At 42.6% G+C, this 26,479-nt stretch overlaps 5 protein-coding genes and 1 long non-coding RNA gene across 11 annotated transcripts in view; 3 read left to right on the plus strand and 3 right to left on the minus strand.

Annotated features, from left to right (window-relative positions):
- Window positions 1-26,479, plus strand: part of gng8 (guanine nucleotide binding protein (G protein), gamma 8) — a 757,718-nt gene that overhangs the window by 202,517 nt on the left and 528,722 nt on the right. The window lies entirely within an intron of this gene.
- Window positions 122-6,624, plus strand: nufip2 (nuclear FMR1 interacting protein 2). Its single transcript, XM_037269005.1, has 4 exons — window positions 122-341; window positions 1,759-3,312; window positions 3,459-3,491; window positions 3,747-6,624. Exons 1-4 carry the CDS (start codon window positions 191-193, stop codon window positions 3,797-3,799), a joined length of 1,791 nt encoding a protein of 596 aa, XP_037124900.1. The 5' UTR covers window positions 122-190; the 3' UTR covers window positions 3,800-6,624.
- Window positions 6,568-16,363, minus strand: LOC119133364. Its single transcript, XR_005100112.1, has 3 exons — window positions 16,348-16,363; window positions 11,559-11,567; window positions 6,568-8,487 (listed from the first exon to the last, which is right to left on the minus strand). It is a non-coding gene; the product is annotated as an uncharacterized LOC119133364 (long non-coding RNA).
- On the minus strand, window positions 8,346-11,530 carry LOC119133350 (myelin protein zero-like protein 2). Of its 6 annotated transcripts, none has more exons than XR_005100110.1 (6): window positions 11,278-11,530; window positions 10,232-10,405; window positions 9,958-10,168; window positions 9,587-9,815; window positions 8,991-9,111; window positions 8,679-8,822 (listed from the first exon to the last, which is right to left on the minus strand). XR_005100110.1 is itself a non-coding variant. In XM_037269060.1 (6 exons), exons 1-5 carry the CDS (start codon window positions 11,335-11,337, stop codon window positions 9,066-9,068), a joined length of 720 nt encoding a protein of 239 aa, XP_037124955.1. In that variant the 5' UTR covers window positions 11,338-11,530; the 3' UTR covers window positions 8,681-8,822; window positions 9,023-9,065. The 6 variants fall into 6 exon arrangements, 5 of the variants coding, with proteins under 5 accessions (XP_037124953.1, XP_037124951.1, XP_037124952.1 ...); XM_037269060.1 differs by having other exon boundaries at window positions 8,681-8,822; window positions 9,023-9,111; XM_037269058.1 differs by lacking the exon at window positions 8,991-9,111 and having other exon boundaries at window positions 8,346-8,822; window positions 10,232-10,398; window positions 11,274-11,481.
- pafah1b2 (platelet-activating factor acetylhydrolase 1b, catalytic subunit 2) lies at window positions 12,267-15,979 on the plus strand. The gene is made up of 6 exons (XM_037269074.1): window positions 12,267-12,427; window positions 12,850-12,937; window positions 13,215-13,304; window positions 13,401-13,517; window positions 14,079-14,201; window positions 14,698-15,979. The coding sequence occupies exons 2-6, from the start codon at window positions 12,851-12,853 to the stop codon at window positions 14,974-14,976; spliced, it is 696 nt and encodes a 231-aa protein (XP_037124969.1). The 5' UTR covers window positions 12,267-12,427; window position 12,850; the 3' UTR covers window positions 14,977-15,979.
- On the minus strand, window positions 17,693-21,812 carry LOC119133359 (transgelin-like). The gene is made up of 5 exons (XM_037269078.1): window positions 21,612-21,812; window positions 18,595-18,781; window positions 18,355-18,526; window positions 18,183-18,285; window positions 17,693-18,076 (listed from the first exon to the last, which is right to left on the minus strand). Exons 2-5 carry the CDS (start codon window positions 18,772-18,774, stop codon window positions 17,929-17,931), a joined length of 603 nt encoding a protein of 200 aa, XP_037124973.1. The 5' UTR covers window positions 18,775-18,781; window positions 21,612-21,812; the 3' UTR covers window positions 17,693-17,928.

Here is a 26,479-nt window from a genome sequence, read left to right on the forward strand (position 1 = left end):
TGTGCAATCTAGTAAATGCGACAAACCATTTTTAGATGTTAACTGCTGACGTTGACAGTCTTCAAATAGCTTCCGTTTCGCTCTGGTAGTGATTGGACTGGTCTGCACTTTTTTTTTTCTCTCTCTCTCCTCTCTTCCCTTCCACCGGCGAGCTAGCGCCCGTTGAACGAGTCGCACATTCTCCACTTCAATGGAGGCGCAGCCCAAAGATCGGGCACGGGACAGTCGAAATCAACACCGCGGAGACGACGCAAGCCCTCCTCGGCGGACCGTTTGCCTAAAACATGATCAGAGCCACTTCCACCAGCGCCAGCATCAGGAAACGAACGCGAAGAAAACAGGTTTGGACATCCGTAAAAGTTAGCTAGCACTTGCTAGCCTTAGTCAGCTAATGTCAACTAGCCACGAACGGGCTCGTAAACCAGCCTTCCAACCAACGTGATTTTAAGCCTTAAATACTTTGCCCTTTACGGTGCAATGTTTTATGACAGATATGAAGGGTGGTTTATTGATTAAAACCATTAATTACTTGGCTACTATCTCTGGAGACACCATTGGTTGCGTAGCTTATTGGCTAGCTGACATTGCGTGACAGTTGTGGCTGGTGGTGGTTTGACATATTGGGAATTGACCTTGTGCGCCAGTCCCCTCACCCACTTGCCCCCCTCATTATTCGGAAATCCTTGGAGGTCGCACCAGGCTTTTAACCTTTAGGTACACACCAATAAGAGTGTCGGCCGTGCGTTGAACTCATTGTCGGTCCGTTTAGGGATAGGAGCCGGCTTCATTGGAATGTTCGGCGCTGCCATTTCCTGTCGGCCATATTAGAGCGCGACTGACGGCTAATGCTCGAGTTAGCCGCTCTGCTAAGTTTTTAAGAGCTTTAACGACAAACTTCCGTTGTGCCATAGCTGAGTGCACATTGTCCTTTCCCCCCCGGTTTGTTTTGTTTGGTGGCCACGCAATGACACGTTTAGGCCGAGGTGCCAGCTAGCTGACGTTAGCTAGTGCTAGGCAGCTTTGACAGGCCTGTTGCATTTTCAGGCCCCGAAAAACAAGCTACAACTTCGTGACAGTTGAATCAAAATACGCTTTTGAAGGTGTCAAACAAACTTTACCCATATATTTCAACCGAGTTTTGAACTTAAAGTCCTTATTTGACACAGCAGGTCATTGCTGAGCGTGTATAGTTCTTGGCTAGGCCATTGTTTTGATTAATTATTTTACACCAGTCAAACATGTATTTTTAAAAAATATATATTTATTCATCCTGCTTTGAAAGATCCATTTGACAGATGTGTTATGTCTGAGATCACATGTACGTAATGTAACAGAAAGCTCATCCTCAGATGTGTCAGTCATGTATTTTTGGGTGAAGGTTCATGTTTAAACCAGCAGCGGCATGACTCGAGTTCAAGTCATGATGACAGCAGCAGTGTTTGTGAACTTTGACCTCTGCTGCAGGCAGTAACAGGAAGGTTGGCTTTGGGAGAAACAAATCACTTTGTTTTGCACGCTCTGCCAACTTGAGTTTTGTGTCCTTTGAATGGCTTTTATGTTGCCTTGTGTTGTTTTAGTTAAAGGTAAGGTAAGGACTGAACTAATTCTATGACCAATTTAGACGTGGTAGGCAATTTGTGATGACGGTGAAATCTAGGGTGCGGCATTTGTCTTTGTGGTATAACACCGAACAAAGCATTTGACATAAACCTTTCGGTTAAAGTTTGATTGATGAACAGTTTATTTCTGTCCCTCTAGGCAACAAAAAAGTAAGCACTGGCGAAGAGGAGGTGGAAAAGAGCACACATTTGTTTGCTGCCGTTGGTATGCTGCATCCTCCCAACAGCAATGGAAACAGACACACAAGTAACATACACGTGAAGCAGAAGCCGACGCAACGGTTGTATTCGACGTCTCCAAAAGCGAGCATCAAAGGAGCAGACTACAAAAAGACCATGGACCTTAAAAATGATAAGACTGTTGACTTGAATTCTCACGAAGATAAGAAAGACTCTGTGTTGCTGCAAAATGGCATCGTGCACTGCGGCGTGATTATAAACGGCTACTCGTGCAAGGACAATGATGGCAGCGGATCCGAGGGTGGATATACCACGCCGAAGAAACGCAAGGCCAGATGTAACAACATGAAGAACACTGACAATGCAACGAGAGAAAATGACACTCAGCAGAAAATCACTCCACCGGAGCCCGTGGCGACCGAGAAAGGAGGCCTTTCTAGACTTGACTGCTTGAAAGCCACACATAAAGGGGAGACTCAGTCAGCGCCAAGACGGACTGAAGCCTCTGAGGACTCGGCGGGGGAACAACCTCAGAGGAAGAACTCCGATGGGAAAGCCGTCGGTAAAAAGACTGAGGAGCGGCACAAAGCCAAGGTTTGCTCACCTTCGAAAGAGGACCCGTGGACTTTGTTCAAACCTCCGCCAGTGTTTCCTGTGGACAATAGCAGTGCTAAAATAGTTCCCAAGATCAGTTATGCAAGTAAAGTCAAAGAGAACCTCAACAAAGTCGTAGCTCAAAGTGGAGCAGAAGCTCCGCCTCCTCCTGTGAGACTGTCGCAGGTGCCCATGTCTGCTATGAAAACCATCACGTCAGCTAGCTTTACTAACGGCCCCGTTTCGGCTAGTGGAAACGGCTGTCCATCAACGGGCACCTTCTTTACTTCCGCCGCTCCGGGAAGCGGCAACAATGTAGCATCTCCTTTTGAAAGTAACTGTAGCTCTGCAAACAGCCCCATTGAGGGCGAGGCGTACGAACTGAGAAAGTGTTCCCTCTTAATTTACCCTTTAAATATGCAACCCGCGCTTCCCAGCGCCCGCCACCTCAACCCGCCGGCTGCTCAGACAAATCAGAAAGCCTTGGGTGAGATCTTCCACAATAAATGGGGCCTTTCGTTTATTAATGAGCCCAACTTGGGGCCAGAAGGGGGAAGTGAGCCGATGCCGTCGGAGAACAACCCATCCGTGGGCCAGTGCCAGACGAAAGCTGGGCAGCCGTGCTTTGAGGAAGGCCCTTTCTTCTTGGAGCCTGGCACTTTGGCTCAAGATGCAGTGAAAAGGACTTTAATTATTTCGCCAGCTTGTTCTCATCTTTGCGTCCCGGCCGAGCAGGAGAAGGGGGGAAAGACTGGCGTAGATGCTCCCCGTAAGGACAATGGTGCTAAGCCTGTGCAGGGACACGCAACCCCAGTGTTGTTTGGCAAGTCGAAAGAACAGGCCTCGTCTAAAGATGTCTGCAGAAGGCGGAGCTGGGGGTCCTTCGACGTCAAAGCTGCTGTCACTTATCACACTAAAGGTAACTCCACCAAAGCCGCCAACCATTTGTGTCATCGGAAAATGCTGCTTTGCTGTCTAATTGTCTGTCTAATCTCAACAGAGTGCTTTATTGAACCCATTTACTTGGTATTAACATTCTCTGATGTGCTTTCTTTTCCCCAACAGAAATGGAATACGTTTTCAGCTTGCAAAAACAATGTGAGTGACATTTTTGAGTCTCTGGAGCATTAAAAAAAAACCTCCATAGCGACGAAGCTCAAAACAATTTTTAATTAAAAAAAACTATAGCTAGGTAGTTATTCATCCCATTTTGGATGAAAAAAAAACTTAATCTGTTAAAAAAAGAATAAGGTGGACCTAAAACAAAATATGGAAAAAGCAAAGATTATTGACTTCTTTGAGATTCACATTCTCTTAACGCATTTTTTTCCTGTCGCATTCCTCCTTCTCCAGATCCAAATCGAGTATTGGTTTATACTGAGACCAAGGATGGACCCGATCAGTGATGTAGACGTCCGCAGTGCTCGCCTCCGTCTCTTCTGGGTGCTGTGGGTACCCTCCTTGGAAATTCTACATGGTGTTGGAGTGGAGGGAACTGTGAAAAGGAAAAAAAACAAAAAAAAACAACACTTGCTCGTTTTAGCACGGCAACGACTTCTTTGAGTGTGTCGGACTCGTACACGGACGAAGACGATCGAGTGGTGCCTCTACAAAGAGCGGACGGGCTGTGACCGATAATGGCCGCGAAGAGGTGATGTCATTAACGAACTGCGTCTCCTAAAGCCTTTATAACTATGGGCTGTGGCGGCCAGCCCTCCAAACTGCATAAATGCCACCAACGCTTTCAACTTGAGTCGGACGTAAACAGCCAATGACTGGTGAAGACTTTTTGAAACCAATGCCAGTGTAGTCAGACTGTATACGTTGGTAAATAGAAGGGCCGGAATCTTTGTCTTAAAAATCTGCAGGGCAACCCGTAACCCCCCCTGTGACCCCGTCGTTGGCGCTTTCCAGGCGTGCTACAGGTGGTAACGACTTCTCAACCAAAATGCCGGGTTTTCTCGTCGGGTTCGGTTCAGATGTTTTGGACTTCCATGATTCAATAACACTCGATTTGTTTTTTGTTGGTGTCGATGGCGGGGTGAGGTGAAGTAACATCGCGCGTCGCAGTCTCGAAGCTTAACTCGCCTGACTCTGCCTTTTTATTTGTCTGTCCTGCATGTTTACTGGTGGAATTCGTCTATAAGGTTTGTGATGACGCCTTTGAAATGTGAAGAAGGTTCGTGGGTCAGGTTTTAATGTCGTTAACGTTGTCGCAAGATGGCCGGCGAGGGGTCATCCACGGACGTTGTTCACTTTTGCTGATGTGTTGAAAGCTGTACTTAAGTCTAGGAAGCCCAAATTTGCCCGCCGTGATGTCACTTTCAAATCAGTATTGATGTATTGAACACAACTTAAGGACCTTTGAGGTTTTGAAACGCTAGGATTTGGTTGACGTATGGATTGCTAGCACTTTATGTAAACTAATTGCGTTAACGTTTTTAGTTCCTAGAGCTCTATTGACACAACTCCTCCCTAAAAGAATGACTGTGGGCTGTTACTTCTCAGAACAAACAATTATTCAATGTAACTCAGGTAGCGTTGATAAAGCCATGACTATGTTCACTTTTTTTTTTTTTTTGCCAAAAGACCACCTGTTGTGATGCCCTCTAATTTGAAAATATCAAATTGGAATCTATTTAGGAGATGATTCATGACATTCCGGAAGAGGATTTCACTAAACACCTATTTGTTTGGAGTGAAAGCCCTTCTCGTGTCAGGAGTCATGCTGGGACTACATTTAGAAAACTTTGCAACTTTTCTAAATGGATGCCAGCCTGTAAGCCTTCATTAGCACCTTGACGATTCTTGATTTCTCGGGCTAGCATCGACTGGCTCACCGCAATCTGGCTCCCCCCCATGTTCTCAAGTATTCTTCTTGCTGCTGTGGCCTGATTAGGCCTCACCGTAGAGGCACACGGCCCCTAACACCCGCCCCCCCCCTTCCCTTTTCCAAGTCAACTTGACATTTTACTTTTCAATGACGTTGAAAAACGATTTTGTTATGGCTTCTGCTGAGCATCGGAATGCTTTGCGTGTGTGTGCGAAACGAATGGTCAAGCCACGAAAAGAAAGAAAAAAAGTTTCTGCAAGGAAATGGCAGGTTTTCGAACAAATCTCTTCATTGTATAAGGTGACACTATCAGGTCGTCTTTGGGCATATTTAGGCTTCTGCGTCTCAAAACAGGGTGATTAAGAATGAGCTAATTATTTTCGGATTGTTTTGCAATGATTTTGTTTCTTTAGAAAATAATGAACTAGATACGATACTCATTGCCCAAGCACTTAAATGAGAAAAAAAAAGAAAGAAAAACAGGCTTCTTGTGTCAAACTTCCATTGAGCGATTGCAGCCTGCAAACCAAAAACAGCTTCTTGAAGCAGCGTGTGATGTGCGTGCGTGCGAGTGTGTGGAGTCAGGCCTGATCATGTGGAGTTGAACCCTCCACTTCTCAGAATGTGCAATCACATTAAGGATGCCGGTGCAGGCTTCCACATCACCGCAGACAACTTGAGCCTCTCAATTTTTAGCACCTAGTCAGTTGTTCGTTATTGTTATTATATGCAATTTCCTCATATTTCATATAACTGCACGCCCTGTTTCATGTTCAGGTGCCTGAGTGAAAAACCTTTTACAGCAATTTTGATTGTTTTAAAAAAAAAAAAAGTTCTCCCAGCTTATATCGTGCCATTTTTTTTCCTGCTCCCCTGCCCCCAGTTTTGCGATGCTGAAATTCTTCCTTGTGACATGGACGCAGCTAAAAGCAATGAATATTTTTTGTTTTTTTTAGATTTTAAAAGGAAAAGGCTTTTTTGGGTTGTGTGAGAGCAGAAAGGCCAAAATCAGCCAATGAAAAAGATGTTGGAAGTAGCACATGGTTAATCTTAATAAATTAATATTATTATTATAACATGGTTTTTTTTTTCTTCAAAATTCTGAACTAACTTATCCATAGATGCACAAATAGGATGAGATTTAAAAGGAATATATGGCATTGAAAGTCAGGATTTTATTTTATTATGCATTTCACATTGTTTAGTTGCTTATTTAAGTCTGATGTGAAGTTTTTCCATCGGTAGCAATGTTAATATTTGACGTCACTCACAAAATATATCTGATATCTTAATTTGGGATGATAGAAATCCACTGCATTATGTAGAATTACTTTTTTTTTTTTCCAAATTTGACCATACTTCGTAATGTTTTTTTTTTTTTTTTTTTTTCCCTTGAGTGATACAAACGTCATATCTATTGTCGTTTCCTCAATTTTGTATTTTTTTTCTTGTAGCTTACCCAGTCGACATACTCTCCTTAAACGCAAGGCTGCAAAACCTGTCTCAAATTTCTTTCACGTCGACATTTGTCTTTAAAGGAGTCGTTACATTTGTTTTGCATTGAACAGAATGGTTGGTTGCCATTTGTTTAAGCATGAAAGATTCCAAACAATGTTATAGAATTCAAAAAAAAATCTTCCAATGTCACAATTTTAGTTTCCAATAAAATGTTAAATTCACATGTTTTGTGTCTTGTTTTTTTATGTTTGCGTGTAGACTTGACCCCTGTCAATCCACAGGCCACATAAAACATCTGTTTTGGTTAGAAGACGACCCCTAAATTATTGTAAATTATGCCACGCACAGCAACCAAACTTCCAAGATAACCTAATACTGTTTTTCTTAAAGGAGACATATTCAAAATCCACTTTTCTTTAGCTTTTATATGCAATTTATTTTTCACTTGGAGTCTTCAGAATTGTAGAAATTTTTTAACTAATCCCTCCAAGTGCTGTAGAGATACTTTTATATGTTTTGGGATATTATTTACTCCTTTCAATTTGATCAAATTTCTATTATGTATTTTTTAACTTTTTAACCATCTTAATTACTTTAGTAGTCCAAACTCAAGGATGCTGAAGGTACAAGTGGAGAGCTCAAAATGTTCCATTGTTGGATGCATTCATCTTTCATTTTTTCCCAGGACGAAGTTCTCACATCTGTGGGCAACTAACTGCCTCTCTGTATGAATCACTTCAAGTGTTTCAGAAATCTCATCAGTAAAGAGAAGGATTTGCCGAAAGACTGACGGCAACGGACACAGGAAAGCAGTAAGTTTTAGATGACACAAAAATAATAAGCTGTATTTCACTTTTATATTATTGCGTGTCTATGATGCCATCGTTTTCATAGCATTAGTATTAGTTTTTCTGCTGATTTTAGCGCTGTGCGATCTACGTTTTCACTTGTGGTTTTATTTTGAGTAGTTGTATCGGATGAATTGCATCAAAGGTGTTTAATTTGATCTTAGCGTTGTGCAATCTATGTTTACACTTGTGGATATATTTTGAGTAGTTGTATCAGATGAATTGCATGGAAGGTGCTATTTCATTCTTGGGGAACATGTGTTAAATGTATTTGTTAGCTTCTTGCTAGCACTAGCATTAGCTTACTTCTTGACTGTAGTGCTTGTTTACAAGACATGTTCATAAATATTGTGAAGGGATTTATTTTCTTACGTGTTATGTATGGTTGGATGGACGTCTTTTGCTGTTGACATCTAGCAATCAAAGTGTGTGCTGCAAGTAAACTGGACCGCTGCTAACAAACTACAAATATGTCCGACCGGAAGAGCAGGTACACATCTTGCGGCCTCCAGGGAGCGGGGTGTGAAGTATCCACAACCGGATGAGTAAACTGTAAAAAGGAAGGATTTATAAGCATGATATGTCTACTTTAAGTTGAGAAAGCTTCATTATACATTGTTGTTTTTATGATTAAAAAGGCTGTAGGCTTTTTTTCTAAAAAAAATGACCATTTATTGTGTTGGAATTTTCCAACAATAGTAAGGATATTTATTTTTTCTTTTTCAGAAAAAAGTAACCATGAATAAGCCTTTTTTTTTTCAGAAAAAATGACTGTTAAGTAAGGCTTGTAAAAAACGACGACCATGAGGCCATTTGTAAAAAAAGATTTATTACGTAATAGTTTCTGGTAGTGTGGGAGTAAACTTGCCTGACTTGTAACCATGGCCCCAATGTGTGTGGGATGATTCCTGCTCATGACGATGCAAAGTATGGATTTAAATTTTGTAAAAAAATTCTTTGTATGAAAGAATTAGTGCTTAATAGTTCCTGGTAGTGTAGGGGGAAACTTGCCTGGATTGTAACGTTACAAAGGGGAAACCTTTGTACCTTGTACCACAAAAAATTCATACCGCTCGTGCTGGGCAAAAGTCAAACGACTCAAAAGTGCCAAGTCATCATCAGGCTTAGTCATCATCGTCATCGTCATCATCATCGTCGTCGTCATCATCTTCGTCTTCATCGTCAGAATCGTCATCATCATCGTCACTGCTCTCCTCAGACTCGTCATCATCTGAGCTATCAACTTCCAGTTTCTTCACACGAATCAGATGAGCTGCTTCCGCGGGTTTACTGATTCAGCCCAGCAATTATGCGCACGCGCGCACACACACACACACACACACACACACACACACACACACACACACACACACACACACAAAATGTGAGATGGGCTGCTGATAGGAAAGCGTAGCGCAAAAAAAAAAAAAAAGCCCAAAATGTGTTTTACAGTAATACCCAAAATGCTCATCTTGACCCAGCCAACCTACCACAAGCGAGAGAGAGGGGGGGGGCATAATACCACATGAGCATTCATCCAGCAAAAAACAATTCCTGGTTGTCTGGGGTTTGGCCTCTGCTGATGAAGAGGAAAAATTTGACAAGACAGAAAATGTTAATCTGCTCATATCATGATTTCAATCCTTAAGAATAGCCCCCCCAAAAAAGACAGGATGTGATTCCATTCGCAGCAACAGTTTTGTATTGTAGGGTCTCATTGGAGCATAAGAACACACAACATAGCATGACAAAGGTCAGGTGATTAAAACTGCTGCTGTGAAACCGAGATAAATTATCTCAAGAAAGATTCCTCCATATTTACATCTCCTATTTGGCAACATCACCAAAACAACAGTATGGCAATTTTTGGTAAAATCTGTTATACATAATATCGAACACTGCAATGATACATTTAAATAAAGCTCAAAATGTTCACATTGGAGGAGCAAACATGGACGAAAAAAACTCCCAAGCTGTCATTAGTCTCTTTCCCAAAATAGCCACACCAGTCCCGAGAGGAAGAGGAGCGGCGGGCGGCCCTTGCGACCCCTCACCACACGGTCGGGTCCTTGCGCTTGCGCTTGGGTTTGGGCTCCGGATCCTTGGGCTTGGGCTGGAGCTCGGGGTCCAAGTGATTAGGCTCCTGCGCGTGCATCTCCATGTCTTCGCTCCTGCGCTTCCTCTTGTAGAACTTCACGGCCAAGCACATACTGAGGAGGACCAGGATAAACAAACAGCCGCTGACGACTGCAATGATCAGGATGGTAATCTCGGAGACGGTAGCTGGAAGCAAAAACAAAAAACTGATAATAGGAGAGAAGGCGGACGATATTCGATGGCAAGCTGTGTCAACTGCAGCTGCAGAGAACAGCATTTGCAAAAATAAACACAAGAAGGTTTCAGCAGTTGATAAAAAAACACTAACCTTTGGTGACAACACTGAGGGTAGTCTCCCGGTTATTGCCGTGCACATCCGGGCGGTTTCGTACGTTGCAGATGTACGTGCCGTTAAATGTTAGAGGCACTTCAAGCAGGGTGATGGAGGCGTCACTTCTTGAAACATCTCCTGACCACACTGCATGGTTTTTAAAGCGGCCATCTTTAGGAGGGTACGCCACCTCCTGGTAGTAGAACACCTAACAAAAATATATATTAAAAAAAACAAACACCAAAACTGAATTCTTTGTGTCTGTACCTACCGATTCTTCTCTTTTAGAATTCAGTGGACGGAAGTTCCAGGACACGACAACAGATTGATCCGACACAGGGTGACTGGAGCGGAAAGTGCACTTGAGTCTAACCGTAGTCCCGTTGACCGCCTCCACCTCTGACGGTGCGTAGATCTCAATTCCTGAAACCCGTGCCACTCCTAAAAAAAAGACAGCAAAAAAAGTAAAGTGTTGGGCTCATTCCTAAACAGTTAATAATTGCTGCAAAGTCTGAAGGTCACAAAGCCAAGCTGATGCAAGACAACAATTATCCCTTCTGATCAGCCAAAGAACAACAATCTCTGGCCATACACATAAAAATGAAATACTTGCAACATGATAAGTATGTGGTTATATTTGTGGGGGTGGAAGTTGCATATTGCCTTTAGCAAGTACACCTGAGAGCTCAAGTGAACACTTCCGCATGCAGTACTCTGATTTAAATCACTGACAGTGTTGATTTAAATCACTTCACGTGTTTCCAAATTTGCTTGCTTAAACACACATTGCTTAAACCTGTGTCATTACAGCAAAATAGATGTCAATACACACACGATTGTGTTCAGTCACTGCAGGGCGCGCCTCAGTGACACACCTTATCTTTATAACACATGTATAACATATTTATAGTACATTACAAACACACACACGTGTACCAATTCAAAATAAAGGCGCTTTGGCATAATAAAGCAATAAAATACGACGCTTAAAGGTTGATCAGGAAGTTGTTCACAATTTGAGAACGTGACTTAAATTGCACAATGCAATCGCGTCAATTTAGAAAACCAAAGTAATCAGAATAAGTCTCAAATTTTGACACACTTGTCTGAAATACAAAATGTCTGAAATGCATAACAAGGTTTCAAGGTTGACCAGCAGGCAAGTGAGTCTAAAACATTATCGCACGGTGCATGCGTGATATACTACTAATTTAAAAGTTGCATTCTAACGAGTTGCCTCCAAGCGAAACGTTGCGTGACTTTTAAATGACAAACACAATGGTGGATGTGTCACGGAAGTTTGTCACACTCACCGAGCAGGACGAAACCTCCCAGGAGAAGCAGAAACCACGTCGGACACATGAGACTGGCAAACATTGATGCCGTCTCAACGCGGACAGTCCCTTCGTGAAAATAGAATGGGGGCAGGCATGTATGTTCCCAAAAGATTGCAAAAGCAAACGCAAAAAAGAGTCGGTGAAGTGAAACTCTGCTTTTCTCCACTCCCACCGTGGAAATCTTGAGTCACCTCTGCAGGCAAGAACACACCTGATGGGCGGTGTATGCACACTTCTTGCATAACCTGTTGCTCTGCCTACTCAATTTTTCTCCGTGTACTTCTAGCTAGTTTCACTTCACATATTAACTAGTGTTTTCTTTCTTTCTCCAATTTAAAATCCCAGATCGCAGGTCTCTGCAAGGTTAGTTCCATCGACACAAACGATGTTTGTCTCCCTCTAGTGTCCAAACTACGGTTATGACAAAGGGAAAGAATCTCAATACAGTACTTGCAGTACATTATGCATTTTCTCATGTATAGCATTACTTATGTTTCGTTTTGTCACAAAGCTCAAGATAAACGTTTGTTTTTATTCATTTTTTTGTCACAAAACTAGTGTCATCAAATCCATAATAATCTTTAAATAACAAACCTTTGAATGATGTTATTAATTTCCTACAGTGTAGTTAAAAGGTACTTTTTTTCTTGGGGGTGGGCTGAAAAAATTATAAATATATTTTAGAACGCCCAATAAAATGTTGTCGGACATTATTCAAATGTTGTTATTTTCTAGGAGAAAAGGGGGCAATTATTTGTCACTTTTATCAATAATGTCCAACCAATGTAAATGATTTTAAAACTTACCGCCTATAGGCTAGGGTTTCATGACAAAATAAGCCACGAATTTTACATCTATTATACAGAAAATATTAATAATCTTTCAAAAAAAAAAAAGTTTAAGAATCCTCCCCATCCGACATGACAGCAAATTGTCGCAACCACACACTCTCTCCTCAATAGGATCTTTGGCAGTTGCCTTCATGACACGCCTTTTGTTGTCTCGCCTAGCCTAGCCCTTTTGATGCTACTGTAGCGAGCATCCCCCGCATCAAACTGCCACAGCTGTCAAGTCTACAACACAGCTAACGTCAGCCTCGGCTCGAGAAGTGACGCTCTGCACTCTACCAGGTAGACCGTCCTTTAAAATGCAACAACACATGATATTATACCGCATTTAGAGTCAAACGCGGGACACGATAGTGTCAGATGCAGCTGGAGTGGTCAGCTAGCTAACAAGCTAACGACAAATAAATCTCCGTGTCTGTAATAGCGGCCCTTTTTAATCCCAGAGTTGATTCTGGGATTTTTTATAAGCAGTCGCTTTGAAAGCGAAAGTGGTCTGTGTGCATTTTAGGCCACGCTGTGTGCACCAAAACGTTAATCTGCTGCTGCGCTGCTATGGCTGTGCTAGCTGGTGCTGATGCTTTGCTTCCCAAACAAATGGCGTCCATGGTGTGCAGCGTTCACTTTGCATCTTGATTTGATTTTTATCGTCTGTGCGTGTCTGTTTGAATTTGGTAGTTAGTAAACACTCTTGCCCGATTCTGTAGGATGAGTGGCGATGGTGATGGTTTCAACCCTGCTGCAGTGGCTCAGCCAGTAGAGGATGTGCAAGGCGATGGGCGGTGGATGTCACAGGTATGGTGGTGGTCACGTCATTATAACTTTCCTTAAGAATTCATATATTAAAAAACATAATTGAGCATCAATCAGTAATGAGTTACATGTATAGAGTTTAGATGCAATGTACTCAGAGCACGACTTGTTTAGTCGTGCCACATGGTAGGTCCCTGCAAGGTTAATCCATTGATGCTAATAGGGCTGAGACAGTCTGCTACATTTCAAGTTTTCAAGATCATCATGCCAAGCATAACATCCCAAACTCTTTTCTGACAAGGCTGTGCTTATTTTGCAGCACACCCGATTTGTGCAGGAGTGCAAGGATGGAGAACCAGATGTGCTTTTTGTCGGGGACTCAATGGTACAACTAATGCAGCAGTATGAGGTGAGATAGGAAATTAGTATTTTTCTATGTGTTCTGCTATTGCAATGATTTTTTGGAACTCGTGGGGGAAATAAATTGCCTGATTTGCTCGGACAGGTCTGGAGGGAGTTGTTCTCACCACTTCATGCACTCAACTTCGGCATCGGAGGCGACACCACTTGCAACGTTCTGTGGCGGCTCCAGAACGGAGAGCTGGAGAACATTCGGCCCAAGGTTGGTGTGACCGTCCTGTGCACGCCTATCGACATTGTACGCTTGTGTCCTTGCTCGCATGCACGGTGTGTTCCTCGCTCGCATGCACGGTGTGTTCCTCAAGCACGCTTAAATAAGTCGTTTGCTGCCCCTGACCTTGCCACCTTGGCTATAATCAGGAGCAGATGTCATAAATGGAGTAGTAAGCTGTGAAAATAAGGTTAGGGTGGAAGGTGTGACATGTCAGAATAAGGAATACAATTAACAGGAATGTCACTGAGGTATGTAAACAAAGTGGCAGCAACATTCACAGAAATTATTATGTTATTTGTTTATTATTTATTCATCACTCTTATTTATTCATTGTTTGTGCCTTCTTGTTTTTATTTTTTGGGTTGTTCACTTGTATGTATATTGTGTACTATGTCTTGTCACCGTGGGATAGTGGGAACGTAATTTCGATTTCTTTGTATGTCTTGGCATGTGAAGAAATTGACAATAAAGCAGGCTTTGACTTTGACTTTCTGGAAAGGAAAGAATGAACACGATGAGCCTTAACATCTGTTTTTGGTTTTTGTTCAGATTGTGGTGGTGTGGGTCGGAACCAATAATCACGAACATACGGCGGAACAAGTTGCTGGAGGAATTCTTTCAATCGCAAAGCTGCTCACCTCCCGTCTGCCCAAAGCAAAAGTAGTTGTGCTGGTAAGTTCACTTTTGTTCAAACCGTGCTTCCTTCCTTTATAGAGTCAAACAACATACCTTAGAAGAAAAAAAATATTTTAGCATGCAAAAGCTCGGGAGTGTATTTCATTGTTTTGGTTGTCACTATATATCGCCGGCATAAAAATCTTTCTCAAGTTGGATTAAAGCAGCTCTGTGGTATTTTTACTCCATTGAATGGTTTTCATTCCATTGCAGTAAAATGCCACAATAGCCGCCAGCCGCAACATCAAAATGGGATTGATAGTTTTCCCTGTCAGTATTGCTCGGTTCAAACGAACAAGCGAGACGTCTTAAGATTGGAGCTTCGCTTTATCGGCAGCTTGGCGGTGTCAAGACGCCAACTACAATCGCAAAGATCAGCAACTTATACAATCTTGACATAGCGCAAAGTTTTATCAGCGCACCCCAAGGGGAAGCTTACAATGAAGCCGCCGATGTTCCGTTTACATTGATTTCAAACCAAACCGGTTCTCAGGGATTATTACCACGGGGGGAGCGTCCAAACCCCCTGAGGGAGAAGAACGCCGCCGTCAATGACTTTCTGCGAGCTTGGCTACCTCGCCTGGGCCAGGCTCAGCTCCTTGACGTGAGCAAGGAGTTCGTCCACTCCGACGGCACCATCGCTCCGCAGGACATGTTTGACTTCCTCCACTTGACGTCGACGGGTTACCGCACCATGGCCAAGCCCCTCAGCGACTTGCTGCTTCAGATACTCGAAGAGACGCCGGAAGAGCGAAGGGCGTCGCTGGTGTGAGCCGCCGGGTCACGGCGGCACCCGAGTCAGGAGAAGGAATGGCACCCCGAGATGGGCGTGTCTCGGTGTTGATGAGTGGCGTGGGTGCTGTAGAGGGAGAGAGACATCACTACACTCTTGAAACGACTTACTGCCTGTGAGACCTTTTGCGAGCGCAGTGTCTAATCAAAAGTATTTCTCTTGATTTCTGAGCTCTAGTACACACTGACTTCATTCCCCCCCCCCCAGTTATGTTGTCAAAGTAAAATGGCGGCAGCAACTCGGGCAACATGCGATGTAACTCGTGCAAGCCTGCTCAAAAGAAAAAAAAAGACTTCTTTGGCAAACAGCACCAATTTAGTTTCTTCCTTCTCATGCACGCTGTTATGGATCCTGACATGGATGGACAATGACGCTCTCTCCCTTCAGTGCCCTAAATTGATGCTTCTACAGTATTTTCTTTCTTATACACCTTTTCATTCTGTTACTTTTTTCTTTTTTGTAATTTTACACCCCCCCTCCCCTGTTGTATTTCATTTTTCTCAGTGACCTCTCACACAACCTTGTCCCCTTTTTTGACTTCTGTACTTCATGACTTTAAGGAATAAAAAGTTGCAGAAGCTACTGAATAATCATCACGCTACCAAGCAACCACAAAAAAAAAAAAAAACGTTGGCGAGCTCGTGCTAACGCTTCTTTATAGCTCGATCGATCAGTCACATACGGAGCTTCAAATTATCTAAAGTTACTGCTGTCTTCAGCTCTGCACAATGCGTGTTGTGTTGAAGCGTGTATGATTGTCTGTGTGCGCGCCTCCAATGTTTACGGGATCGGTTGTGTACAGTGCGTCTGGAAGTTGGTGTGAGTGTTTAGAACCGACCCCGGCTGTAAATAAGAGATGTTGAAAGGTGGGGGGTTAGATTGTGGGGGTCTATCTGTGCGATCCATTATGTGCACTTGTTTAGCTTGTTGTCTCGTTATTGAGTTAAAAGCATTCCAATAAATGAATCATGGATGGAATTTATTTGCGTTTGAGTGGTCATGTTAAGTGGTCATCATTTTTTGATTCTTAGTTTCATTTGTCGTCAATTTCAACATTAAATATACTATTATTGGAAAGAAAATTGGTTGATAAAATATTGCACAGAATTTTGAGCAAAAACTATAGTTAAAATAACTAATAAAAAGATTTAATGTAGCATTGTTGCAATTTGATATTTTTATCATTATTATTTTTATTTTATTATATTTTATACATATTTTTGTTTTAAGTAGAGTTCGATTTTTTTTTAAATTGTTTTACCTTGCCTGAATGATAAATTGTTGCTGCAGTTTGAGATGCTCACCAACAGAGGACGTTGTTTAATTAAAATCTGGAGTAAACTGCCGCACACAAGCCTTTTTTTAATCTTTAAAAATCTGCATACTCTTGCCATTCTCCCACTTTTGACTTCATATCTTTTCTAGTCATTGTTTGATTCATACAAACTTCATAGTTTATTTATCTGGACTGTTCAATAATTAAACATTTATAATACTCCTTATTGTGTGACAAGGATGAAAAGAATGACAATGGATCCTGCATAGGTTAAAAAAAGATACCACATGCTTGGGGCTGGAAATAATCGAGTAATGATTGAGTAATCCAGAGTTGGAATCTCATTTTCTCGACATATCCACTGCTCTGGTGTGTTTACGTTGTCGTTGATCCAAACCTGCAGGAATTTTGCGTCCATGTAAATAGTGTGAACGCCTGGCTGCGCACACTTCCATTTTTCCGCTTGGTCTCAACCAAGCTCTGCTCGTAAAGTTCAAACTTTCTGCTCCCGGCGGGCATTTGAAGTTTAATGATAAAATCTACATGGCGGCCTTGTTTGCTCTTCGGGCACTGTTAACGGGTTACGTTTGCCTTCAGTTCAGTTCTTTTTATCACTCTGGATTTGTGTGTGTGTGTGTGTTTTTTTTTTTTTTATTATTTTATTTCATCTGCTGCCAAGTGTAAGTAATGGGTCAGTGGTTATTGGATCCTTATGTTGTCAGCTTCACATAGTTTTATTATTAAATTGTATCCAGTCATAGCTGAACTCCAGCAAAGTCGAAATGCACTGGGTGCTGTCATTCAACATTCTGGATTGTGTAAAATGGAATTTAGCTTTTGTGGGGGGTTTTGTTTTTTTGCATGAGATTGAGGGTTGTTAATGCACACATTAAGTCGCGTAACACAATTTTGACGTGGCGCAAAGTCTCCTCCAGCTGCAGGTCCTCAGAATTCATTATCTCCCATTGATTTGCACACTGCACCTCTCAATAATTGTCTCGGTGCTAAGAGCTAATTCAGCAGGTCTTAGGTCAGGCTGTCCAGTTTATTTCCACAGCCTTTCAAGGGAGATATATATTTTTTGTCTTGTCAGGGCTCAAGCTGGTTCCAAATGCCAAGTCCTGATCTATAACTAACAAGAGAAAAATAATAATAATATTCTTATGGGCTCAGGCAAGCATCCTGACAGAATATCATATCTCAAGGCAGCTATCTGTTAAAAGTTAAATACAACTAACTGCTCCTAACACACTGCAGTGAATTAAAAAATAACATTTAAGCCACTCTAACAGTTTGAACAATTAAGTAATTCTTTTGTTTACCACTAGAGGGAGCTTAAAATTTTAGTATATGTGCTGGTTTTATTATTGATTAGTATTATTATTATGCCGTTCTCATTCATCACACAGCAGGCTTCCCAACAGTTAAAAGGCGCTTTATTTTCAAATCATTTTCAAACTGAATGCATTACACAAAAAAAAAGGCCAGAATTATTAGAAAAGTAAAATACTGAATGGAATGTATCTTGTGCCATGTTGTATTTAGATTAATTTCTCTTGATTGTATTAAATGTCTGCTTCTGTATGAATGCTTGTAGCTGAGTTTCAGTTTGTCAGGTAAGGTCAAAGGTGATCTAACTATCTAACTCTTTGGCCTCAGTTGTTGTTGATGATCTGTCTGGGTCTCCCATAGCTCATGCCGGCTTGAGACGCCAACTTGTTTGTTCCCATTTGCAGTCCGATGACGTTCTTGCCTTCGCTCAACTGCTCGTCGGAAAATTCCCTCTTGTTCTCTTGAGCCTTCCTGTAGACAATCGATATTTCTTTTTCTTTATATCTGCAAGTCTCATTTCATCCTAGCGCTACCGCTTACTTTGACACATCATGTTTTTAGAGAGAAAAAGACGTACTTATGGAACCAGCCGGGGTCTCCTTTGTAATTGCCATCATTCTTTGTGACAGCCAAGCTACCCAGAGCCGCCAAGGTCCTCTGGACAGCTGCCATATCCTTGCCTGGAGACGAATAATCAAATTAATAAAACATGTCGCAAACACTACCGACGAGTTGAAAGCCGTTCTTACTTTCATAGAGGTCGACGGTTTGGAAAATGTCAGTTTTGGTGACTCCGTATTTTTCTGCCGCGGTGAGGAACAAGGAGATTTGCTCCATTTGAGCGAAGGCCATTGAGGACTTCTTGACGCTCTTTATTGGCTTGTTGGGTGCGTTCAAGCTGTTGATGAGCTCACCTAACACCTAGAGACAAACAAAAATTAGTGTTGGATACATGCATAGTGCAGTCAAATGATAATAATTTCACTTACATAGCCATTCTTGAGCCACTCCTGGAAGCCAGGTCTGCCCGCCTCCGGCCGGCCCACTTGAGATCCGCACTGGGCCATGATCCACTCCACCAGCGTTTCCTCCAATTCCGGGTCGTACTTTTTGTCAATCTTAAATTGCACTTCGCGGGTGAGACCATAAGACGGGCCCTTGTTTGACATGTTGATCCTGTTAGGAAGGGAAAGTTAGCTTTTAGAAACGGCGAGAGGACTTCCGGACGCTTGACAGTTTATTTTCTACTTTCCGGGATGCGAGTTTGATGGAATATTTAATGGTGGCCCCACTAGCAAAGGAAATCGGGAGGGGAAAAGGAGTTACATCATTCCTTCAATTCTGATGTTTGACTCACGTATTTTTTCCCCCCAAATTGTTGCTGATAAATAACAAACTATATCGTTTAAGGTGGTAACATACCTTAGTTGTGCAGCTTGACCTGATAGAAAGTAAAATGCTATGTAGATTGTGATCATAGCTAAGTTGAGGCTTTATAGTCTGTTTTTTTCTCTTGTTTTTGTTCCCTTTCATGTCTATGATTGAAAACGATCTCACTCATGGGAATTTGATTTTCTTTAACTGGTTGCAGTGTAGTTTTTATTTTTTTTTGCATAGCAGCTGCACGCAGTACTTCTGGAAAAAAATTGAGGCCGTAAAAGTTGACGCAACGCTCAGCCGTTATGCAATCGCAAACATTTTGGCAACAACCGCTCCGAATACTTGTGTTTACAAACTGGCTGGCACGTCACGAGAGAAAAGGACGGAGGAACTCATGTCGTGACATTGTCAGAGTCTGAGAATGGTTCGCACTAAACGGACGGACAGACAGACAGATGGACAACTTGAAAGAAGTGGGAGGAGTTTATTAGCTCTTCACTGTAAACCCTTTTGTGATTAAAGGCTGTATGGATAACTTAGCATTAGCATTTTTGAAATCTTCCATACAAAACTGTTCCTGTTCAGGCGAACCAAATATGACTTATCAGTTTTATTCAGTTTTAGTTGAAAAAAAAATCCCATTTGGTGTCCCGGGTTTTAATAATAAAGCTACATGTCTTGTTGAGCGCCAGCATTCTGCTTTTCTCCGAATCACACCCGGCTTCTACCTCCTATTAATGTCGTATGAGCTTCCTTTAGGCTTAGTCCTCCTTCCTGCATCCTGTTTGCTCATTCAGCTGTCACTTCCTTCCTCCCGGGCTAACAAAGAACAAAATGTGTATACAAGAGTCCAAACAAAACGCCAACCAACACTGAGAACTGCCCTGATAGCTAAACCCCTTCATAAAGCACGTCTCGTCGGGAAAGTAATTTGCTTTGAAACATCCAAATCCCACAATGAAATCATTTTGTGGCATATTTTACTTAAGCAGATGCCATATGGAAGTGTTTAGAGCCCTGCGAGGAAAATCTTTTCCCACACTTCCTTTTTCTCGCCTACACGTCCACGGTATGTCCATATGGCTCTTTCGAATATTAGAAACGGGCTTCCTATTTTATCACTGGTGCAAAACGGAGGCCTAACTCGCACGGCGCAAGATTGACAAATGAGGGTTTTGTCTTCGGGCGCCGCGCTGCTTTGGATGAGACTCGTGTCTGTTTATTGTCTGAGGTCGCAGCGGTTGTACGGGCGGTAAGAGCGTGGGCCTGTTTGCTAAATGATTCCAAACCAGCTCACTTTATCACAAACATCTGCTTGGACACTTATCTCTTGCAATCTTAAGATCTGCGCTGTCCGGGCACATCCAAACCAGACGTGCTTATCGCAGAACGAAATAAAGGCGGAGAAGTCTGCACACTTTGACCTTTGCACTTTGAGCCCTCAACTGTACACTGATTGGAGGTCCTTTATGGTGCGAACCATCACGGGTTATTTTTTTGGGGGGGATGATTGTAAACACATGATGCCAGAGAGCAAGATTTCAATCATATGCTTTTAATATTTACAAAAGAGTGGCAGCGTTTTAGCGGATTAGATGATTTGACACTGCGGGAAGGAATGATTCATTGTTATTATGACATAGTTACGCGTTTGCATTCTTTACTGCATGTCCTCATTCGGCTCAGTTGGAGCCTCTCCCAGGTAATTGAGGCAAGGTACACCCTAAATAACTATGTCACTCTATTGATCGAGTACTCATTGGTCTTTATAATCATAAAGTGCAACCAAATTGAGTGGCTACAGACTTTTTTTACATCCAAAATAACTTATCTGAAGTTAGCCGAGTGGGAAAGGGAAAAGAAAACAGTCGGTAAATCATATTCTGAAGGAGTCTGAATTTGAAACTCTCATGTGTGTGTGTGTGTGGGGGTGTTCTGTTTTGTCTACCGTTAAAACGTGTCGAATAGTACATGGATGTGAAAGTTGTCATGCTTGATTCCACTGTATTCTAAATTTGCACTGGAGTTGAAACGTCCTCTTTTTACACCGGTGTGTGGATTTGCAATACAAACCGCAACTTTACCTTTAAAGTCAATACTTGAGTGGTTTATCGTTCCTGTGCCTAAAATGCCTAAAAATATTGTGTAAAATTGACTCTATGTTTCTATAATAGCGTGTCTTGAACTCTGTATTCAACCCTGACCCACATTTCCTGAAGCCTCGCGTATGACCCTGTGTTTTGCAACTTCCGTGTTGTCGCACCAGGTTGAGACTTGTAAATTGTCACATTCCGATCACGGACACGAGTTCCTCACCAATTTGATGCAGAAGAATTGAATGAGTTGTGTTGAGCGACTTGAATGCCGCCATAGCATACCTCAGCGATTACTCAAAAACATAACGGCTGCTTTTTTGCGTCATCAACTCTGTCTTACTCCCGGCAGTCGTTGAAAACCATAACGTTGCGTAATTCCTCACAAGTGCAACACCATAAGCAAACAATAACATTTTAGAACACTGCAGTTCAATCTGAGGGAAGAAGGAAATTTCAGCAGCTGATTTTTGGAGACAGCTTGGTTTGGAAATGGAAAAGTGAAAGTGGGGTGAAAAGAATCTTTTACTTACTTTGTGTTGGAGCGTTCAGGTAAATAATGGTTCTCTTGTACTGCTCTCCTCCCTTCTCTTATCTAATTCTCTTCAGCACAGTACACTGTGCACTGCGCAGGTTGCCAAGGTAAATACTGCAAACACCCTCGTCTGAAATATGTGACTTCACCCGCATTCAAGGGAAAAGAGGGCGTCCGAGAAAGAGATACGCCTTTGGGTAGTCTTATTTCACTCTGTGACCCGCCCCTTTGCTCTTTCTCCCTTTCTTTGCTCAAATTGAAATTCCTTATTTAGGAGAAGGAAGGGAAGGAAAAAGAGGCCATGTGACAGGGGGAGTTTGGTGTGGTCACTGAGAAGCATTTTTCAAATATCTCCCCCGCCTAAACACTGTGCTGGATTAGAGGGGAGGGGGGGAGCAGGAGGGAGGAATGATAGAGGCATCAAGAAACAGTTTGTGGGAGGACAGGAAGGAGGCTGACTTATGGGAGAGCAGGGAAGCAGACGGACGAGCTCATCTCTCGCCTGCGTGTTTGTCTTGTCTAAAATCAACACGAGCTCCTTTGCGCTCACATTCGTTTTAATCTCGTGCGAAAGGAACAGGCCGCGACGCGACCCACGCGAAGCTCGGGTCTGAAACTTGACCTTGCTCTGAGTTTGTTTCCATGCCAACAAAGCGGGAGACACTCCCCGCAGCAAACATGCCAGAGACGAGAGTCAAGTCTGCACATGGTGAGACTTTTTACGACAAACAATGACAACAGATGTGTGGAGTCATTAGTTGAGGCCTTCCAAGTCGTGAGCAAATAGTTGGGAGTCAGGCTCGACTCACGATGACTGTTGTAACAAGATTTGGGTTTTGTCTGGGAAGACTACATTTAGCCTATAGAGTGAAATGCCAGAATTTAAGTGGGCTTGGGACAGAGCCCTGAGGCCAATAGTGAAAATTCACATCTCTTGGCTTTTCCTACTGATACTTCAACTAGAATTTACTTAGTTTGTTACTTCCATTGATGCTTCTTTGTTGGATATTATTAGATTGTGCAGATGTACCGCATTGTATTGTGTGCCACTCGGTAGATACCTATTGTGATGAGTCACCATTGAAGCTCCTCGGGCTTCCTCTGCAAACCACCAAACATCTGGTGGCTCGGAGTTGAGCTCTTCCTGTGAACAGACTTAACAGGTTTAATTTGGTTTTGGGGTGCTGTGACACTCAAACTGAGTGTTAACGATCCTGCTGGGCGTTGCTAATTGAAAACGAGTCGCCTGGAGGACATACAAAACTGTGATGTCATCAGGGTGTCACAAAACGATGCGGTAGATATTGTGACAGTGAATTGGCTTCTGAACATGTAATGCACTGTAGGTCTGTTTTTATGGATTAATTATTTGCAGTATTGTGGGAGATAAAGAGCTGCAGTGTTTGCTGGATCTTTTTATCTTAACCTTTCATGTGCATAACCATTAGTGGCTATGTGCACCATGAGACGTGTGCTCATAATGAGGTGCGGGCGTGCATGATTTGTAAAAAACAAAAAAAAGCAATTATGGCCACAGGCTGTAGATGATAACAGGACCCAATAATAGCTGGACACAGCAGGAAGGGATCAATTATCTGCCCTTTTCTTCATTTGAAGATTAGCAGTCAGAATAAGGCATGGTGTTGTGTGGAGTTAAATCCTCTAGAGGGCGCTGTGTTTCATTCCATACACTGCAGCCGCTGATCTTGTCAACTGTGACCCCTAAACGTCCATATAAATCTTACACTGGCCATCTTCCCCCTCCGAGGATGCTCACCAGCTGCGCAACGGACATGGTCAAGGTGGATGTGTGCTTTGGTGGAGTCACTAACAGCATTAAAGTGTAAAATACGCATGCGAGCCATCCTAGACAAGCCACATGCCATCTATGAGACAGTAATTTAAGAAATAAGATTAAGCTTGCGCTTAATTCTTGTAGCCTGCGTTTATTGATCCACTGTGGGAGGGGAAGTGCACCGAGATGGAACAACTGAGAGCCGCAGGATAACCTCGGCCTGTGTTTTCTTGAAGGGTATATACATCATTAGCGGCGCATGGGAGGCCCACCTCCGGTTGCATTTTAAAAAACACAATTTAGTTTCACACTTCTTTTTAAGATTCCCACAGAGGTGGGTTGGAATGACGAATGCACACTGGTGTCCGCACGCCGACTGGATTTACCGCTGCGGATGCTAATTTAGGCTTCCACCGGAGGATTAGATGTTCTTAAGCCAATCCGTAGAGATATGTGGGTGCAGTGGTGTGATCGTATGTCTGTGTTCACACCCCATTGAAATCCTGAAAGATATTTTTGTTCCTCGGCTATGCGAGTAAACTTCATGTTAACAGCTGGAGAGAATTTTTAGTGTGCTCTGTGTGTAGTTCAGAGCTAGTTTGGGAAGTTTTAGATTGTTTAGATCATCTGTACATGGAGTAAGACCTTTTGGGCATTTTTTTTCCCCCCCCCCAGCACTAGACAATGTTGGCACTCTTTGTTGATGTCTCCACTGGCGGGTCACACCATGTCTGATGTCACATTATTTATGTCTCTGACGCACATATTACCATCCCGCCTACACACGTCCTGAGATCGGTCGGGTTTTACTGTTCCAAATGACGAGCTCACCGGAAGTACTTGGTGGAAAAAAGGAATGTTCATCAATCATGTGGGTGGGTGTGATGGTGTTGGTGAGTATGTGCCCCCATGGTTTTTTTTCCGTTCCTCTCTGTTTTTATCTTCCCGCAGCACTTTTGTTGCATTTATAATGTATGCAAATACGATCGAGATGAACTTTGAGTTAATATAATCACTTATAGATTACTGCTCCTATGTTCCACTTTTACATGCAAAATAGTAACAAGTTATGATCACAATAATAATTAATCGATTTTCTTAACCTATTCCCAGCAACAAACCTATGTTGAAGTTGAGAGCTTCATTTTAGCCAAAACTAGTGCTTTGCCATCAGCTTGTCTCGTCTCAATGCCAACGAACTGCGTTGAAATGACTCACATACCCTCCATTTAGACAAAAGTTGTGCTTTGTTGCTATGTTGTGGCATCTGTTGACAACTTTAAACTCCCAAAAGTCTACACACCCCTGTCCAAAACATTGAGAAATTAAATAATGAAACCATAATAATGATGATAATGTTTGCATACGTTCTCCACCATTAAAGCACATCTCAATTATATAAAAAAAAAAGGACAAATAAATGTCAGTGGGGAAGTATAACTAACAATTCACAAATGACGGATAGCACAAGGTGGATATCGAAACAATTGGAAGAAACAAGGGGACCATTGAGAGAAACAAGGCATATATAACAGTTAGCTAGATGGATGGATGGGGGGGAGTTATTGTGTTTAATGTTACCCAGGTGGTAAAGAAAAAAAAAAAGGTCCATTTTAGAGAGGACAGGCAAGGTCAATGAGTCAGGTGGAGGAGAGAGAAAGAGGAAGGATAGAGAACGGGGGGGGATAGCACAAACTGAGAGCAAAATGGAGACTGGCACAAAATGATGGCACAAGACATTAAGAGGCTGCAAGAGGAGGAGCGCAATCCAGAGGGACACGCCAACTCCACTTTCATCTTTCTGAATGAGCTGAGAGGCACGGAGGCAAATACCCAAGGAACAATAGCAACTAATGAAATGATCTTTCTTTATGCCGAATAATAATGAACAAGCTGTGCTGACATGTAGGTCACACAGGGGGGGGATGAAAATTTGATGAACGAGGCAACCCCGTGAATAGCCGGTTAATGGAAATCTAACTCTGATTTATCCTTCCTGACGTAAGACGCAAAATTCAAAAGGAGGTCGATTGTGAAGCGAAACATTCCATGGATGCACTTGGCGTCGGTTTGAGGTCAGAAAGTGACATCATGATGAGTAACTGACTGAGCATTTACTCTCCTTACAAAGATAGATTGTGAAGGCTCAAAAATAGAAGCCGCATATTCCTGACATGCTACGATGGACATCATGTACGATTTTTAATTGACAGTCTGTCTGAATACTGTACGAGTGCACTTGTGCCCCTCAAGGTACAACGCGCATCAAGTCATTCACTGCCAGCCCAGTATAAAGTTTGACGTCTATTTTCGTCAATGGCAGTGAACGAGTCAATTTACCATCAGACCCATTATTTAGAAATGATTTTCCCTTCAATGATAAGTCAAATCATACTACTCCGCACCTATCTGAAATTGTACCGCAGTGGTCAGCGTGGGAATCTTGGGAGCACAAGGCATGGATGGAGCAAGGGTACTGACGTTTGTGCTCCTCATTACTGTCTTGTGTGGGCTGCTCTCCTGTCACCACAGCAACCAGACTGGCCACATCCTCGCTAATGCGTTTGTCTGGCCACTTATCGACTGTGCGGTTGTTGGATGTTTGTTGGTGGGAGCGTACGCCGCACACAGCGCTGTCAATCGCACGTCAATAAGAACCCAGCGTGGCTTTTGAAGTCAGCGGATATGACCAAAATTCATTAGCCTACATCACATCAGGCAATCAACTTTATGAACACGCTATTTCATCATCCAGGTTTCCTCTTCCTTTTATCCCACTAAGCCAACCCCCCCCCCCCTTGAGGCCGCTCAGACGCTGACTGAAGTTTTAATAACGCTAAAAGGTTCACGCCTGGCTCTCCCGTAACCTTGCTTATTCCGTATTGCTCCGATAACCTACCTGCCTTTTTCATCTGGCATCAGCGTACAATGCGATTTATTTTGCGCCCAGCTTGCCTTTCGGAATTAACTCCGATGATTTTAGAAAAGCCTCCTTTGCCCTTCTTAAATTGAGATTGACGGACAGTTGCTCAACCTGATTAGCCTCATTCGGTCCATCTCGCATTTTGCAT

Source organism: Syngnathus acus, chromosome 14 (genome assembly GCF_901709675.1).
Source record: "Syngnathus acus chromosome 14, fSynAcu1.2, whole genome shotgun sequence".
NCBI lineage: Eukaryota > Metazoa > Chordata > Actinopteri > Syngnathiformes > Syngnathidae > Syngnathus > Syngnathus acus.

Coding starts and splice junctions, on each gene's coding strand:
- pafah1b2 (XM_037269074.1), top strand. CDS start 12,851: ATGAGTGGCGATGGTGATGGTTTCAACCCTGCTGCAGTGGCTCAGCCA. Junction 13,305..13,400: donor AACTAATGCAGCAGTATGAG/GTGAGATAGGAA, acceptor TTGCTCGGACAG/GTCTGGAGGGAGTTGTTCTC. Junction 13,518..14,078: donor TGGAGAACATTCGGCCCAAG/GTTGGTGTGACC, acceptor GTTTTTGTTCAG/ATTGTGGTGGTGTGGGTCGG.
- LOC119133350 (XM_037269056.1), bottom strand. CDS start 11,337: ATGTTTGCCAGTCTCATGTGTCCGACGTGGTTTCTGCTTCTCCTGGGA. Junction 10,169..10,231: donor ATTCTAAAAGAGAAGAATCG/GTAGGTACAGAC, acceptor TATTTTTGTTAG/GTGTTCTACTACCAGGAGGT. Junction 8,823..9,586: donor CGCAAGGACCCGACCGTGTG/GTGAGGGGTCGC, acceptor GGGCTGAATCAG/TAAACCCGCGGAAGCAGCTC.
- nufip2 (XM_037269005.1), top strand. CDS start 191: ATGGAGGCGCAGCCCAAAGATCGGGCACGGGACAGTCGAAATCAACAC. Junction 3,313..3,458: donor TGTCACTTATCACACTAAAG/GTAACTCCACCA, acceptor TTTCCCCAACAG/AAATGGAATACGTTTTCAGC. Junction 3,492..3,746: donor TTTCAGCTTGCAAAAACAAT/GTGAGTGACATT, acceptor CTCCTTCTCCAG/ATCCAAATCGAGTATTGGTT.
- LOC119133359 (XM_037269078.1), bottom strand. CDS start 18,774: ATGTCAAACAAGGGCCCGTCTTATGGTCTCACCCGCGAAGTGCAATTT. Junction 18,527..18,594: donor AGTGGCTCAAGAATGGCTAT/GTAAGTGAAATT, acceptor GTTTGTCTCTAG/GTGTTAGGTGAGCTCATCAA. Junction 18,077..18,182: donor GACCCCGGCTGGTTCCATAA/GTACGTCTTTTT, acceptor GATTGTCTACAG/GAAGGCTCAAGAGAACAAGA.